General features: G+C 40.1%; 1 protein-coding gene across 16 annotated transcripts in view; it reads left to right on the top strand.

Annotated features, from left to right (window-relative positions):
* The window catches only part of inpp4ab (inositol polyphosphate-4-phosphatase type I Ab), a 78243-nt gene that overhangs the window by 41740 nt on the left and 21726 nt on the right, over positions 1 to 14777 (top strand). For 3 of the 16 annotated variants that reach the window (XM_026159888.1, XM_026159883.1, XM_026159884.1), the window contains 12 exons: positions 240 to 330; positions 2797 to 2944; positions 5193 to 5323; positions 5405 to 5509; positions 5605 to 5713; positions 5951 to 5968; positions 7709 to 7895; positions 7982 to 8197; positions 9977 to 10118; positions 11050 to 11241; positions 11755 to 11787; positions 12414 to 12586. In XM_026159888.1, the coding sequence (XP_026015673.1) occupies positions 240 to 330; positions 2797 to 2944; positions 5193 to 5323; positions 5405 to 5509; positions 5605 to 5713; positions 5951 to 5968; positions 7709 to 7895; positions 7982 to 8197; positions 9977 to 10118; positions 11050 to 11241; positions 11755 to 11787; positions 12414 to 12586 (1545 nt within the window). The remainder of the gene's footprint in view (positions 1 to 239; positions 331 to 2796; positions 2945 to 5192; positions 5324 to 5404; positions 5510 to 5604; positions 5714 to 5950; positions 5969 to 7708; positions 7896 to 7981; positions 8198 to 9976; positions 10119 to 11049; positions 11242 to 11754; positions 11788 to 12413; positions 12587 to 14777) is intronic. The other 13 variants (XM_026159894.1, XM_026159890.1, XM_026159893.1 and 10 more) reach the window with 11 other exon arrangements.

Genomic DNA, 14777 nt, shown 5'->3' with positions numbered 1-14777 from the left:
TGGTAAAATGCTGCATGTTTGCTCCTGAGCCTTGCTTTCTGTGACTGCATATAAAGCATATATATTAAATGATCATGGTACAATAAAGACATCGCCATGTGGCAGTAAAGTCATTTATCTCGGGTTTGTGTAGAAGCTCTGGGAGTGTGGTGTAGGTGATAGTGGAGAGATAAAGGAAGGTGGATGCTGCCTGCCAGAGCTGACGTAGTGTAATGTTGGTGCTTGTGCTTGTCCTGCAGACGGTGCTGCCTGTCGACGAGAGCCTGACGGAGTCGATGGGAGTCCGAATCAAGTACGCCTCGTTGTGCAAAGATACCCTGCTGCGCTCAGGTGGGACAGCTTTGCTCTGTGACTCGGTGTGTGCAAAGTAGCGTGGTGTTAGTAAGGTTTTGGTGAAGTTTTGTTTTTCTTTCTTCTTAAATCAGTTAAAATAACTTGGCTACATTGTCCTGTACTTTGCTGATATATTTCTAATCAGTTTAATTAAACATTTGGATCAAAATTGTTTAATCTGGTAACTGAGTAAGCATTTAAAGACATGAATGTTAAACAGATCTTCCTGCATTAAATGCCTTCATTAGAACCCTTTCACATAAGCTTAGAAATCAGTCCGTGGATCCCTGGCAACCTCTGGTGGGAAGGAAAAATGTTTAATTCCTGGCTGGTTGTTGAGTGGTTGCTAGAAGCTGCTGCCAGTCACATGGTGGTGCACAATAAAACCTCCGTTAACAAGATGTAAGCTTGTTTAGAAACACTCGTTGTTTACTGTTTGAGTGAAAGTGAAACTCGGATAAACTGTCACACAAACCAGAAATGGCAAAAATTTGCCTTCAGTGTAAAAGTTGTGCCAACACACCACAACTTGTAGGTATTTTCTAATTGTTTTTTATTTTTATTTCATTTTGACTTTTGATTTTCAGTTGAGTTTAGTTTCAGTTAAGTTTCCAGAGTGGGTTTTCTTATTTCAGTTTAGTTTCTGTTGTTTGAAAATGTTTAGATATAATGTAGTTTATATTAGTTTCACTGGTAGTTTTAGTCTATTTAATTAAGGTTGAACAGGTTGATCAGGTCAAAGACAAAAAGACTCAATAAAAGTTTTTACCCACCGGCTGTCAAACATACCCTACCTCCACCCTGTTTGAAGGATAACTGCACTGCCAACACTCATTACACTTTATTTATAAACCGTATTTTTATTCATACTATAAAGCAAACCAACATTCCTACCTTTGTAAACTGTATTTCTTATAACCGTATTTATTATAGTAGCAACAGCCCCCGCACACACTGAGTGTGTACCTCACAATGCACCTGCTCCTCAGATTGCATGTATGTGTATGAACAAATACCTATATTGAACATAAAATACACAAAACAAAAAACAAAACTTGCCTGAAAAAGGAGTGGGACGAAGAAAACTTATTAAATCCCACCCCTATACTCATTCATCAACAAAAAAAAAACAATAAACTTCCCGCAGCTACGCCCATCATTGCATACAGACCCATCAACAGCCCCGGGCAGATACAAGCATCTAAGCGGCAGCTCGCAACCAACAATTAGAGCCTTCATAACTGAATACAGAATATATAAATTATAAATTGCATTACCACAGGTAACAGGCAGTAATAACTACAAGTAACAGACACACATACATATACATACATATATATCTACACACACAAGTACATATATGTACATACATACGCACACTTTATTTTTTATTTTTTATTTTGGAATCCATACCAGCAATGGTAAGAGGACAGACATTACAGAGCACACTAAAACCCATCATTGAGTATACTGTGACCAGACCAACTGTTTGTAGAGAAATTTAAATCTATGAATATTTTTGCATTGTTTCAATTGTAAACTCAGACTGTTCCAGATTTTCACACCACATATAGACACACAAAAGCCTTTACGGGTTGTTCGAGTTCTGGGTAATTTGAATTCTCCAAAGCCTCTCACATTATAAACCTTTTCTCGAATTTCAAATCTAGTTTGTAAATTTGCCGGTAAAAGTTTAGTAAAAGCTTTATACAAAATTATGGATGTATTGTAATTAACCAGATCCTGGAATTTAAGTAATATGTGTGTGTGTGTGTGTATGTGTATGTATGCATGCATATATGTGTGTATATATATATGCATACATATACAGTGGGGCAAAAAAGTATTTAGTCAGCCACCGATTGTGCAAGTTCCCCCACCTAAAATGATGACAGAGGTCAGTAATTTGCACCAGAGGTACACTTCAACTGTGAGAGACAGAATGTGAAAAAAAAATCCATGAATCCACATGGTAGGATTTGTAAAGAATTTATTCGTAAATCAGGGTGGAAAATAAGTATTTGGTCAATAACAAAAATACAACTCAATACTTTGTAACATAACCTTTGTTGGCAATAACAGAGGTCAAACGTTTACTATAGGTCTTTACCAGGTGTGTGTATATATATATATATATATATATATATATATATATATATATATATATATATATATATATATATATATATATATATATATATATATAATATATATATATATATATATATATATATATATATATATATATATATATATATATATATATATATATACATTATTTTTATTTAGTTTACGGAAACGTTTTTTCATTTCTAGTTATAATTATAATCTTGAATCTGATTTTTTAGTTTGGGTTGTACTTTTCACAGTTTCACTTTCGTTTATAACGTTGTTTACTGAGAAAAACTTTGGTCAGATCTGTCTTCATCTAATCCAAGCTAACTGAATTTTGTGTTGCTTCAGTGTTTGGCGGCACGATGTCGAGGATGTACCGCTTCCCCACCACTGATGGGAACCACCTACGAGTGCTGGAGCAGATGGCCGAAAGCGTCTTGTCTCTAAACATTCCCAGACAGTTTGTCAAACTGCTGCTGGAGGAGGATGCAGCCAGGTACAGCCATGCATGCATTTCTAAAGTTTACCAATAAAGAACATGTTACTTGTTCTTACTTATTCTTCATTTCTTATACTGAATAAACTGAACCTCTGTCTGTAAAACTTTTTTCGCTCCTTGCTTTGTGCTTTTAAAGAATGCATAGTTTCTCAAAATGGGTTCAAAACAGGTTAACACTGTGTAAAATACAACATCAGATGTTTCAACTGCAATATTTATGCAGGTGGAGAATTTTAGCAGCAGCCTGCTTAAATTCTATGAGATGTGGACATCATCACAACTGCTATTTCCTTCAACCATCACCAGAAATCAGATTTTCCCACCATTGCACTGTGAAGTCATTTTGATCACAAAATATAACAATGAAGTTGTTAAATATATTTTCCCTCAACTTTGGACATTACTTACCTCATCAACACTCGACATCTTTAAAGCCTGAGCTTTGACTCATTTCTTTTGTTTTCTTACTTGTTCGTCTTCAGTTTTTCTGTATTTTCCTGCTCTGTTTTCTTCCTCTTAGCTGTACGCCACTTTGGTCAGCTCTTGTTTTTAAAATGTGCTTACAAAGAAACTGAATTGACACGACTAATAAAAAAAATAAAAAAAAGAGGCAAAACTAAGTTCCTGTAATAACCAACAGGAGACCAATGATGTGTAAACTGACTTCGATATGGCTTACTGGTCAGTAGTTGGACAGTGTTTGCAGACAAGTGGGTGTCTTGTCTGCAAACACTGCTGCTGAGTACAGAAATCGGGTTGTCATCAGTGCAGTCACAAAGAGGTTTTTGTCGCACACAGCTAGCAACCACTTGCCAACTGGTTGGGAATACAGTCTTTCATAGGCTTGTAACTGGTTTCAAGGCCTTTGTGATGGAGGCCAAATGAATATAACAAAACAAAAATTACCAGAGACCTAAAATGCATGCTTTTGCACCATTATGGTTTATCCAGTGTTCCACTTCATAGATGCTCCCAACTCGGCGGTCTCGTGATTCATCTTCATAACCGTAGACAAGCTTGTGAGCTCAATAATTGTTTCAAACCTTTGAGGGGTTAAATATTTAATACATAAAGAACAAGAATCTTAATTTTAAATTTTTTTATAGCTTAAACTTCATAATACCCAGTTTGACCTCTTCAGATGTTTTGTTTTCTCTACAGCAGCTTAAAACCCAAAGAAATGTACTTTATTGCTTCATTAAACTTTGTGTCCTTAGTTTCTATGGACAAAATTTCTAGTCATAGCCAGATAGTTGGACGATCTCAATTTTGGTGGCCTCAGAATATCATCTCTGCTTTTTCTAGATGATTCTGTTCTGTTGGCTTCATTGGGTAGAGGTCTTCAGCTTGCACCGGGATGGTTTGCATCTAAGTTGCAGAAATGATAATGAGCACCTTCAAGTCAGAGGCCATGGTCTTCAGCAAAGAAAGGGCAGAGTGCTCACTCCAGGTCAAGGATGACTTGTTGCCTCAAGGGGAGGAGTTTAGTTACCTTAAGGTCTTGGTTGAATGACGGATTGGGGCTCTGCTTTGGTGAAGAGAGAGCTAAGCATAAAAGCAAAGTGTTTGGTTTATCGGTCAATCTACCTCCCCACCCTCAACTATGATCGCAAGCTTTGGATAGTGACAGAAAGAATGAGATTGCAGATAGAAGTGACAAAATAACCGTTCTCTGAAGGGTGGACAGCCTCTGCCTTTGTAATAGGATGGAAGAGTTCAGTCATTGGGGAGACATTTGGATTAGAGCCACTGCTCCTTCACATCAAAAGGAGGCAGCTGAGGTGATTCTGGCATGTGATTTGGATGCCTTATGGATACCTCCTGGGTGAGGTGTTTCCGGCATGTCCTGTGGGGAGGAGGCCCCAGGGCAGAGCAGGGCTCGGTGGAGAGATTGCATCTCTCAGTTGGCTTGGAAATAATTCAGTTTTCCCCCAGATGAGCTGGAAGAGGCGGCCAGGAAAAGGCAGGTCTGAGTTTCTCTGCTTAGACTGACCAAACCCATGACCTTGAACCTGGATGTATAGGAGAGGGAGGATAAATGAAAGGATGTTACATTAAACCAAAACAAGCAACAAATTATCCCGTCCGAGAAGCTGAAATCAGAGAAATTCCTTAAATTATGGAAATTATTTCTGATTATGGATAATTGCCACAGCTCTTATTGAAAGTCATTTGAAATGCATATTGAAGCGAGCGCAGTACTTGATGATTCATTTTTTCCTCTTTCTAACTATTCTGTCTGCAGGGTTTGTGAGTTGGAGGAGTTGGGAGAGTTGTCCCCCTGCTGGGAGAACCTGCGGCGGCAGATCGTCTCTCAGTACCAGAACATAATACTCGCTTACCAAGAGACACTGTCTGACCTCAGTGAATACAGAGGTCAGTGTACGTGCAGGCCCGAGTACACCTAAAAGAAAAAGTTAAAAAGATAACGACTAAGCTTCTTCGTCTCTTTGTCAGGCCCATCATTCAAAGCCAGTAACCTTAAAGCAGACAAGAAGCTGGAGTTCATGCCCACTAACCTTCACGTTCAGAGGATGAGGGTGCAGGATGAGCTGGGTTTTGGTTAGACACGAATACAAATTATTAAAAAACAAATCTTGCTGTGATTGCACGCACTTCTTGTTGTGCCTTTAAAACGTCCTTGTTTGTCTTTCCAGAACAGACATATGATGTGGTAACAGTCGGCGCCCCGGCCGCTCACTGCCAGGGTTTTAAGAACGGCGGTCTGAGGAAGATCATCCAGAAGTTCGAGGAAGCAAAGAAACAGTAAGTTGAGCACAAAGTGGGGCGTCACATAGGAAAATGAAAGAGGTGGGGGGAAGCAAGTTGCGATGACCTCTGCTCCTGTTTTGGGTTTTTATATTTTGCTTTATTCATCTTGTGATTTGTATTTAAACAGTTGTTTTTTTTTTGTCATCTTTGTTTCTTCAATTTCTGCATTAATCCTGCAGTTCCCTTTTTATGGCTTCCTCTTAATTTTGTTTTTGTTACTTTTCCGATCAGCGTATATGAGGAGGAATGGTGAGTCGTTGCACTGCTTTGCTTGTTTTCATTTGACACTTCTAAAAAAATACAAAATAAAAAATCACACTTTCATAGATCCTTAAGATTTGTACAACAATGTATTTTCAGTTTTAAGCTGGAAGAATGGGGTTTTGCATAGCTTATTATGTTAATGCAAAGAAATAACGGCACGTGGCGCATCAGTCTTAACAGTGTTGTGTTAACTAATATAGAACTAAAATGTGTGTCGTCTTAAAGCGAGCACAAGGTTTGTCACAAAGTTGTTTGAATACTGCTCACTTTATGAATTCAGTCATCATTTTAAAGTCCATTAAAACATGTTTCTGTGCTTAAAAAGTCAAACCCTGACAATATTAAAGAGACATTTTTAAAATTCTTCTACATGAGATGGTCTGAATTTGTGAAGCGAGTGGTATCGTTCCCCGTCCCTGGCGTTTATTGAAGTCTGCTCCATGTTGTCTCTCCGGTCCATTAAGAGCAGGCATGTGCATGCAGACACTGTATGTTTGTACATCTGTGAAACACTAAAGTTAAGAGTAGTGGGTAATGTCTCTCACTACGTTTTTGAAACAGACCCTCTGAAGCTTGATTTAGACTTCTGCAGGAAGTTTACGTTCTAACTTAAGACGTAACCGAAACCCTTCTTAAACCTAAACAGGTTGCTGCTATAGTATTCTGTTTCCAGTTACAGCGTATATTTCCTGCTGAAGCATATTTCAGACATAAGACAGAAACATTACAAAAATATACACCTACAGGCCACTTTATTAGGTGCACCTTGTCAGTACCGGGTTGGACCTTCAGAGCTGCCTTAATTCTTTATCGCACAGTTCAGCAAGGTGCTGGAAACATTCTTCAAAGTTTTCGGTCCATATTGGCTTGATGGCATCACACAGTTGCTGCAAATTTGTCAGCTGCACATCCATGATGTGGATCTCCTGTTCTACCAAATCCCAATGGTGCTCTGTTGCACTGAGATCTGGTGACTGTGGAGCCCATTTCAGTACAGTGAACTCATCCTCATGTTCAAGAAACCAGTTTGAGATGATTTCATCCAACCTGAGGCAGGATGGATCCATGCTGTCATATTGTTTATGACAAATTCTCACCCTACCAACCAAATGTCACAGCACAAATTCAGGCTCATCAGATCAGGTGACATTTTTCCAGTTCTCTGTTGTCCAGATTTGGTGAGCCCGTGTGAATTGTAGCCTCAGTTTTCTTGTTCTTAGTTGACAGGAGCGGGACCTGGTGTGCTCTTCTGGTGTATTCAGAGCTGCTCTTCTGCATACCTTTGTTGTAATGAGTGGTGGCTTATTATTGCCTTCTTATCAGCTGGCTGGCTGGCTATTCTCCTCTGAAGGCATTTTTACCCAGTGAACTGCCACTCACAAGTTATAGCCTTAGTTTCCTGATCTTAGCTGACAAAAGTTGGATCTTTATGGTTTTCTGTGGTTGTGGTTGTCTGACAAAGTCCTAGTAGATCAGCAGTTTGTGAAATACTCCGACCAAACAACCATTTAAAGTCAATTAAGTCACCTTTCTTCTCCATTCTGATGCTCAGTTTGAACTACAGCAGGTTGTTTTGACCATAAATGCATTAAATTGCTGCCATGACCAGTTGAACAGATGTACCTAATAAAGTAATAAAGCACCTAATAAAGTGGCTGGTGAGTGTAGAGTATCCTCAGTCCCAGCTCGGATACAGACGTGTCTGTGTGTCTTTGTTCCCTACAGTAGCGCCCTCTCCAGCTCTCAGTCCATCATCTACATACCCCAGGACATTGTCCGAGCCAAAGAGATCATCGCCCACATCAACACGCTGAAGACTCAGGTCAGCTACTACGCAGAGAGGCTGTCTCGAGCTGCCAAAGACCGATCGGCCAGCGGACTGGAGTGGACGCTCGCCAGTCTGGCTGATAAGGTACAAAAAGTTTTTGGAAGTGATGTGACGTTACGTGGGGACGCTTCTTATTTCATCATATATCATTCATACCTTCTTCCTTTCAGACCCGTCAGCTGGTGACAGTGTGCGACTGCAAGCTGCTAGCTTCAGCTATTCAGGCCCTGAACGCAGCGCGGCCCGAGTACATCGCCTCCAAAGCGTCTCCTTCAGCTGAGTCCGAACAAGTAGTGCTCCGCAACGACCAGGACACACTGACAGCAAAGTACAGCGGTCGCAACAGCCGGTCTTCACTGCATGTGGACTGGCACGAAGAGGAATGGGTGAGTTCATCAGCAGTTTTTGGCTGTTTTTTGATTCCAGATTTATTTATTTATTTATTTTCGCATGAGAACAAATGAGCTTCTTGGCACGCGTTGTGCATACAGCTTAAGATCTTAACTACACTCTGTACCAAGCTGGATGACAACCAGTCTTCAGAAGAAGACACGCAGTTTGTAATTTAACAGATTTCCAACTGAAAGTAGAAAAAACAGGTGAAACTCAAAAAGGAGAAGCTCTGGGTTCATTTTTCAATCTTTTTTTATTTTTAGCCATCTGTTAGCTAATATAAGTAAAACGCAGTATCTGAAAAAACACGTGAGTGGTGGTTAAAGCTTCAGGATGCTTATAAGTGAACTTTTGAGCTCATGTTATTGAAAATATATGCACAACTACGCATCAGAATATTTAAATGATTATCCTTTAACAGTGCCAGTTTCCATCTTATTATTTAAGTTCTTGTCACTTTGTTATTTAGATTTTGCACTTATCACATTTTTTGAGTATAGTAGCAGAAAAAAAACAAAGTTTTTGTTTTTTTATATCACTACTGTAGATAAATATCATATAACAAGAACAGGAACTTCAAATGACAAAGGAAAGACATTATGCAGTCATCACACAGTCTTCATAGAAATGGTGGCTTCTCTGACACTGCTTAGTGGTAAATGATGCGCAAAATATCTTTATTTAAATTTAATGAACTTGAAGTGACATTACTGTCATGAGTGCATTTTGCCTCTGTGTACTGAGACGAGGGTCATGTAATGAAATCCATGAATCTTCGCTGATTGAATTCCTCCTCTCCTTCCTCTGACTTGAGTATAATTCCCTGCTGTAATTTATTTCTTCAATAAAAACAGTACTGTGTCCTGAACTTCCCCTCATTTAGTTATATTTTGTTTCCAGGAGGACAGACTATCTTTTGTTTGTAAAGTACTCTTGAGCAATACTTTTCCAGGCTTTCTTAAGGTGTTTCAAAGTGTTTCTTTGGACGCTGGCTACTTTTTTTTTTTTTTTTTTTTTTTTTACTCTTTTTCAGTCTAGTCCTTGTACCTGAACATTTCCACAGAAATGTGCTTTGGAAATCTGTTTTTTCTTATTTCCGTTGTGTTTTGTGTGCCTTTGCAACATTTTTCTTATTGCTGGTGTTTTCTTAAGTTGCAGTCCGTTTGGCCTCTCAGGGCCACCGTAGAAATATCACCTGGAAATCATCTGATTGACAACAGCTTCATTTTTCAGCATGACAATGATCCCAAATACACAAGGAATGCAGTAAAAGAATACCAGTGGAGTAATATCAGTCATGGATTGGCCTCCCCAGAGCCCAGACCTCAACATTATTGAAGCAGTGTGGGATCATGTGGACAGAGAACAGAACAAAAGGCAGAAGCATCCAAAGAAGAGCTTTGAATGTCCTGCAAGAAGCCTGGAGAACTATTCCTGAAGACGACTTAAAGACATGACAAGAAAGCTGCCTAAGAGAGTTCAGACTGTGCTGAAGAATAAAGCTGATCACACCAAATATTGACTTTCAGGCTCAGAGTTGTAACGCTGTTTCTAATTGAAACTACATACAAGCAAACATTTATAGCATATATACAAAGAAATTAGGAGTGGTGTGAGACGTGCACGTTTTTTACTCCTTTTTTGCACATAAATATTTTCAAAGTGTCACCTTTCCTTTTTTAGCACATTACTTAAAGACGCTCTTTTGATTGGTTTGTTACTCTCTAAAATTGAAGCTGAAACAGCTGAATGTTGTAAACATGTCCTCTCAGGAGAAGGTGTGGTCAAATGTGGATAAGTCTCTGGAGTGCATCATCCAGCGCGTCGACAAGCTGCTTCAGAAAGAGAGGAGACCCAGCGTCGGCAGTCAGGACAGTACCCAGAGTGACCAGCAGGGTGGCAGCAGTAAGAAAGGTAAGAGACTCTTACAGTTTTTTAGCTGTAGTTTACTTCTGTGCCCTCTCATCAGCACTCTTTAATTTATGCTTGCAGTGTTATACTGTTTCCGGGGGGTGAGATGCATGTGTTGCTAACATGTTAATCTGGCTCAGAGGTGGTAAACTGTTGGAGGAAAACAGTGTCAATATGATTCAAGAGCTGGTAAATGTCTTTACTGACATGCTTTTGGTACCATTAATAGGAATCTGCAAACTGGAGGACTCAAAAATGCACAGCAAAGTCAAAAGATTGCATTTTAGTGAGTTAGGGAGCCATAAGAGTGGGAGTTGGTATAAAAAGTCTAGAATAATATGGGATTACTTTGAAACCAGCTTGGATCTCTTAGTTATGAGGTCCTTTATGTTGTGAAACCAGACGGCACAGGTGAGGGATCAGAAACTGCACAGGACCACAGTTTACAGCAAAAAAAGACTCTAAAGAAGAGGCCAGAAGCTCATGAGCCCAGTGTTTACCTTGTTTATAGGAGCCATGAGATCTGCAGTTATGAGTGAGCAGATGTCCCAGTTGTGGGACTACGTTGTTTTTTTTATATCCCTCGGCTCTCCCTGTCCCACAGAGTAAGACAGTATTCCTGGAGTCTGGCTTTAAACCCAGTGCAGGTTAAACCTCTCGCAAGTCACCGATAAGATGTTAGCAGCTCTGCAGAGTTCAGAGAAAAATACCACAAAGAGACAGTAAATACTGAGAAATAGAGTTTTGCTCTTGTTTGTTTCCAACATAGACAGATATAGTGTGAAGTTATCACCACTTGGAATTAGAAGTCATTTTCACCCACCCGTTCTCTTTATTTATTTAAATAAGAAAATTGAAATATTCTCGTTGTTTTATACTAAAGTTCTAAACTTGTTTGCTGACCCCTTGATTTTTTTTATGTGGGTGTGAAAAGGCGATGGTGGGAAGTGTTTAGCTTTCTGGATCAACCCAGAAAGTATGTCAGAGGAATCTCCATCCTTACCACCACCATCATCATCATCATCATTAGAACCACCTCCACCATCATCATCATCTCCACCACCATCCTCTTCCTCTCAGCTTGCCCTCTCCTCTGCACGGCCTCCCAGCCCCGAACAGAAAACCTGTAGGTTTTGTTTTTTTCCTGTTTTTTCTCTTCTTCTTCTTCTTCTTCTTCTTCTTGAGTCATCCCTCCACATCTATTTTCAGCTCAGGTCACTGCTTACTTTTAAGAAGTTGGAGGATTCATGAGCAGATTTTTCCTTCACCTCATCAGCCAACTTTATTCCTTGAGAAAATGCTCTTAAATGACTCGTCTTTAAAAAGCGTTCAGTGTTTTATGTGTGGTCTGCGTGTCTTTATGTGCACAGTGTTGCAGCAGTACTGTAGCAATGTAGCTGTTGTATCTGAGATTTTCTACATGTTGTAGCAGACCAGGGTCCAACATCTGTCCAAATTCCCCCCAAAACACACTAGATTTTCATAAAATAAGACAGAAAAGAGTTCTTCCTCGTGAGCCATTAGAGAATAAGGATGTTTGGACTCTGGTCTGCAGTGTTTCTTCTGTGTTGTCTCTGCTGCCCTCTATGGCGTACAGTGCTGCTAATCATGCATGTCGCACCTCCAACCCCTCTTCCAGATGGAAGCCCCAGTGCTGAGGAGGCGTATCCAGGTAAGAGCTGCCTCCCCACATGTGCTCCTCTCACTCTACTCACTTTTCCAGACGGATTTTGATAAGAAGTCCAGGCAGAGATATTCCAATGTCTGGACTGAGTAAACTCCAACAAACCCTGAAATAGTTACAAAAACTCATTATTTATTTATTTATTTTTAATAGCTACAGTGATTGACTCATTTTTAATACCTAAATCTGCCCTCAGTCCAAAAAACCCCCACAAATCAGTGTCACTGTTTTAGAATCTGCTGTGACTGCTCTAAATTTGCACCTTTTTCTTTACATAAAGACTGGGGTCTGTAACACTCAGCTCGTTTCCTATTTTTTAAGAACAAGCCTGACAGCAGGCTTTTGACTCAAACAGCTCTGTCAGATCTCTGCAAGTGTTTTTAGGTTCTTTCCAGCAGGATTTGTGGCTAGTCCTGTGGCTTCACCCTAAAAGATTTCAGTGTGTGTGTGCTTCTCCTTTCCCCATTGTCCCTCTTGTCTTTTTTTTCTGTTTCTGTCAAATTTAACAAGAAGTGGACTCTGAAAAACACAATCTTTGCTACTTGGTGTGGAAATTATTGGTTTGAAGGCATATTTGTGCTTGGTCTCTCATGGTTTATTTGCACTTGTTGCAGGCGAGTGGAGCGAGGCACTGTACCCTCTCCTTACCACGCTCACGGACTGCGTTGCCATGATGAGCGACAAAGCCAAGAAGTCTATGGTCTTCCTGCTCATGCAGGACACCGCCCCGACGATAGCCATGGACGTGTCACTGCAGTACCGCCGCGACATTGTCTTCTGCCAAACGGTCAGCACGCAAACATCATCCAAGTGACTCAGACACACTCACCTACACATATTTCTGGTAATGTATGTCTGAGCTGATGTGTTTATCCTGGAGTGACTCAAAGTGAAGGAAAAGGCCAAGAAAAGTGTAAATATCGTAAAAGCAAGGAGTTCAGAGCTCTATGACTTTGTGGCTTTATGGTATTCATATGACTATTAAATGTCTGAGTAAAGAGTAAAGGCAAAGGGAGCACAGCAAGTAAGGATTTCACACTCCCACTCACCTGAGACTGCAGTTATAAAGAGGATATGATGCCAGATGTAGTCCTCAAAGTGGATCCCTTCTTCAGTATTTTTAGAGGCTCTTTGCGATTGTAGTTTTTGGCAAACCCTCTTGTCTAACTCACATCAGTTATATTTACCCAGCGGTGGATCCCTGCAGCTCTTAAATGAGCAGCTATAGGACTCAGACACTTCAAGTTAAACTCTAATCCAAGCATTAAGTAAAGAAGTAAGAATAGCATTTCATAATAGTCAGCTATAATCAGAGCTGAAATACTTACAAGTAATCAGTCAAGCATTTTCAAAGCATAAAGCTAAATATTCTAAAATTTCTTTTTGCGCCATTCAAGTGGTTTGAGTTTCATTGCTCCAAAGCAATGTTTAAAGACGGTGAGATCCTGTTTTCTGACATTGTTAATGCTTTGATTATAGTTCTCAGAAATGACCCACATGTGTTGAGAGTGGCCTTCCATCACTGGCACATCCATCGTTTTTCCCTATGCTACAGTCACACTCTGGGAAAACAGTGGTTGGAGGCCACTGCATGATCACAACCCCCACCATGCACATTGTGATCTTGTTTCCTCTGAAATTGTTGCTTCAAAGATGGGGACCAGGTCTGATAATACGGCGATTAACTGTGATAAAGCTGAGAAAATTTGAACTCTCTTGCCGTCTACATACACAGACATTCACATCAACTACTTACATTTGTAGATTTGACAGAGAAATTCAGAAATTCCTCCATTGGCACTCGGCAATTTTCACATAACCACGATACAACCAGTTTGCAACCACTTAAGTTCAGTCCTCTATTGTAAAAACACGTGTCCCAGAATTGCTGCGCTCATCTGTGCAGACTGATTGCAATATGTTGACAATCTGTCTGTGTTTATAAATTAGACAACAGTTATTTGCAGATCTTTATCATTCTGCCTCAGAGTGCTTGCAGTCGGTCTGAGTTGGACTGCAACTATTTGGAGACAGGTTGCCTCCCAGTAGGCAGTCGGATTTATTATTTTCCTTTCCTAGCTGTAGAGATGGCTGTCGTTTTGTTTTTACTATAGTGTGCTGGGCCATTAATGGCTCGTCCAGTTCTCAGAGGGGCTGGAGCGTATCCCAGCTATCATTGGCGCCATCACAGGCACCTAAGGCCAACGTAGAATCACTGGTCAGTCTAACATACTGGGGGTTATATTTACTCATCAAATAAAAATATCTTCCTGAGTTTGGGACTCTGCAGGCAGAATTTCAGACTCTGTTTCAACCATGCATTAAAGAGCATATTTAAGAGCACACAACTGTAAACTCAATAGTGATCCTCAGCCATTCAGGGTTTGTTGGGTGTATAACATTTCTGATCGTCTTCAGTCAGATCCGTGTGAAGTTAGCTTCTGGCAGTGTGAACTGAAAATCAGTTACATAAAACTTGTCAGTGCAGTCCTCAAAAGCGTGCGCCGCAACACGCTGAGCTGCACAAGGATGCACAGAAACCAACCGCATGAGTCCACTTACATAATGTGATAAGCAGCCAATCGGTGGTGTCTTGATGTGAAACCATATGTTGATTTGCATTCGAGAATATGATGCAGGTTTAAAAACCGACACTGCAGTCAGTGTCGGGTGTGTTAAAAATGAAAGTGTGATCTGAATTGTAAATTAAATGTAAGATTTTTGTGGTAATTACAGCTTAAATCATGTGTCGTTTAACATTTCAAGGAATCTGCAGTGAAAGTACTTTGAATTTGACTTTATTTAAACTGCACAGATTCACAGCAGCAGCAGGCATCAGTGACAACAGACACAGGCGATTAATGCCGAGCTCAGACTGCAGGATGTCTTTGTGTGTAGTGATGATCAGTGTGCTACACAGACAGCTATAGAGTCGTTTTGCTTCCTCATTGCTTTTTTGGTCAGGTTTATGGTTGAAA

This window comes from Astatotilapia calliptera, chromosome 23 (genome assembly GCF_900246225.1).
Source record: "Astatotilapia calliptera chromosome 23, fAstCal1.2, whole genome shotgun sequence".
Lineage (NCBI taxonomy): Eukaryota > Metazoa > Chordata > Actinopteri > Cichliformes > Cichlidae > Astatotilapia > Astatotilapia calliptera.
This window is presented reverse-complemented; position numbering and strand designations above follow the sequence as displayed.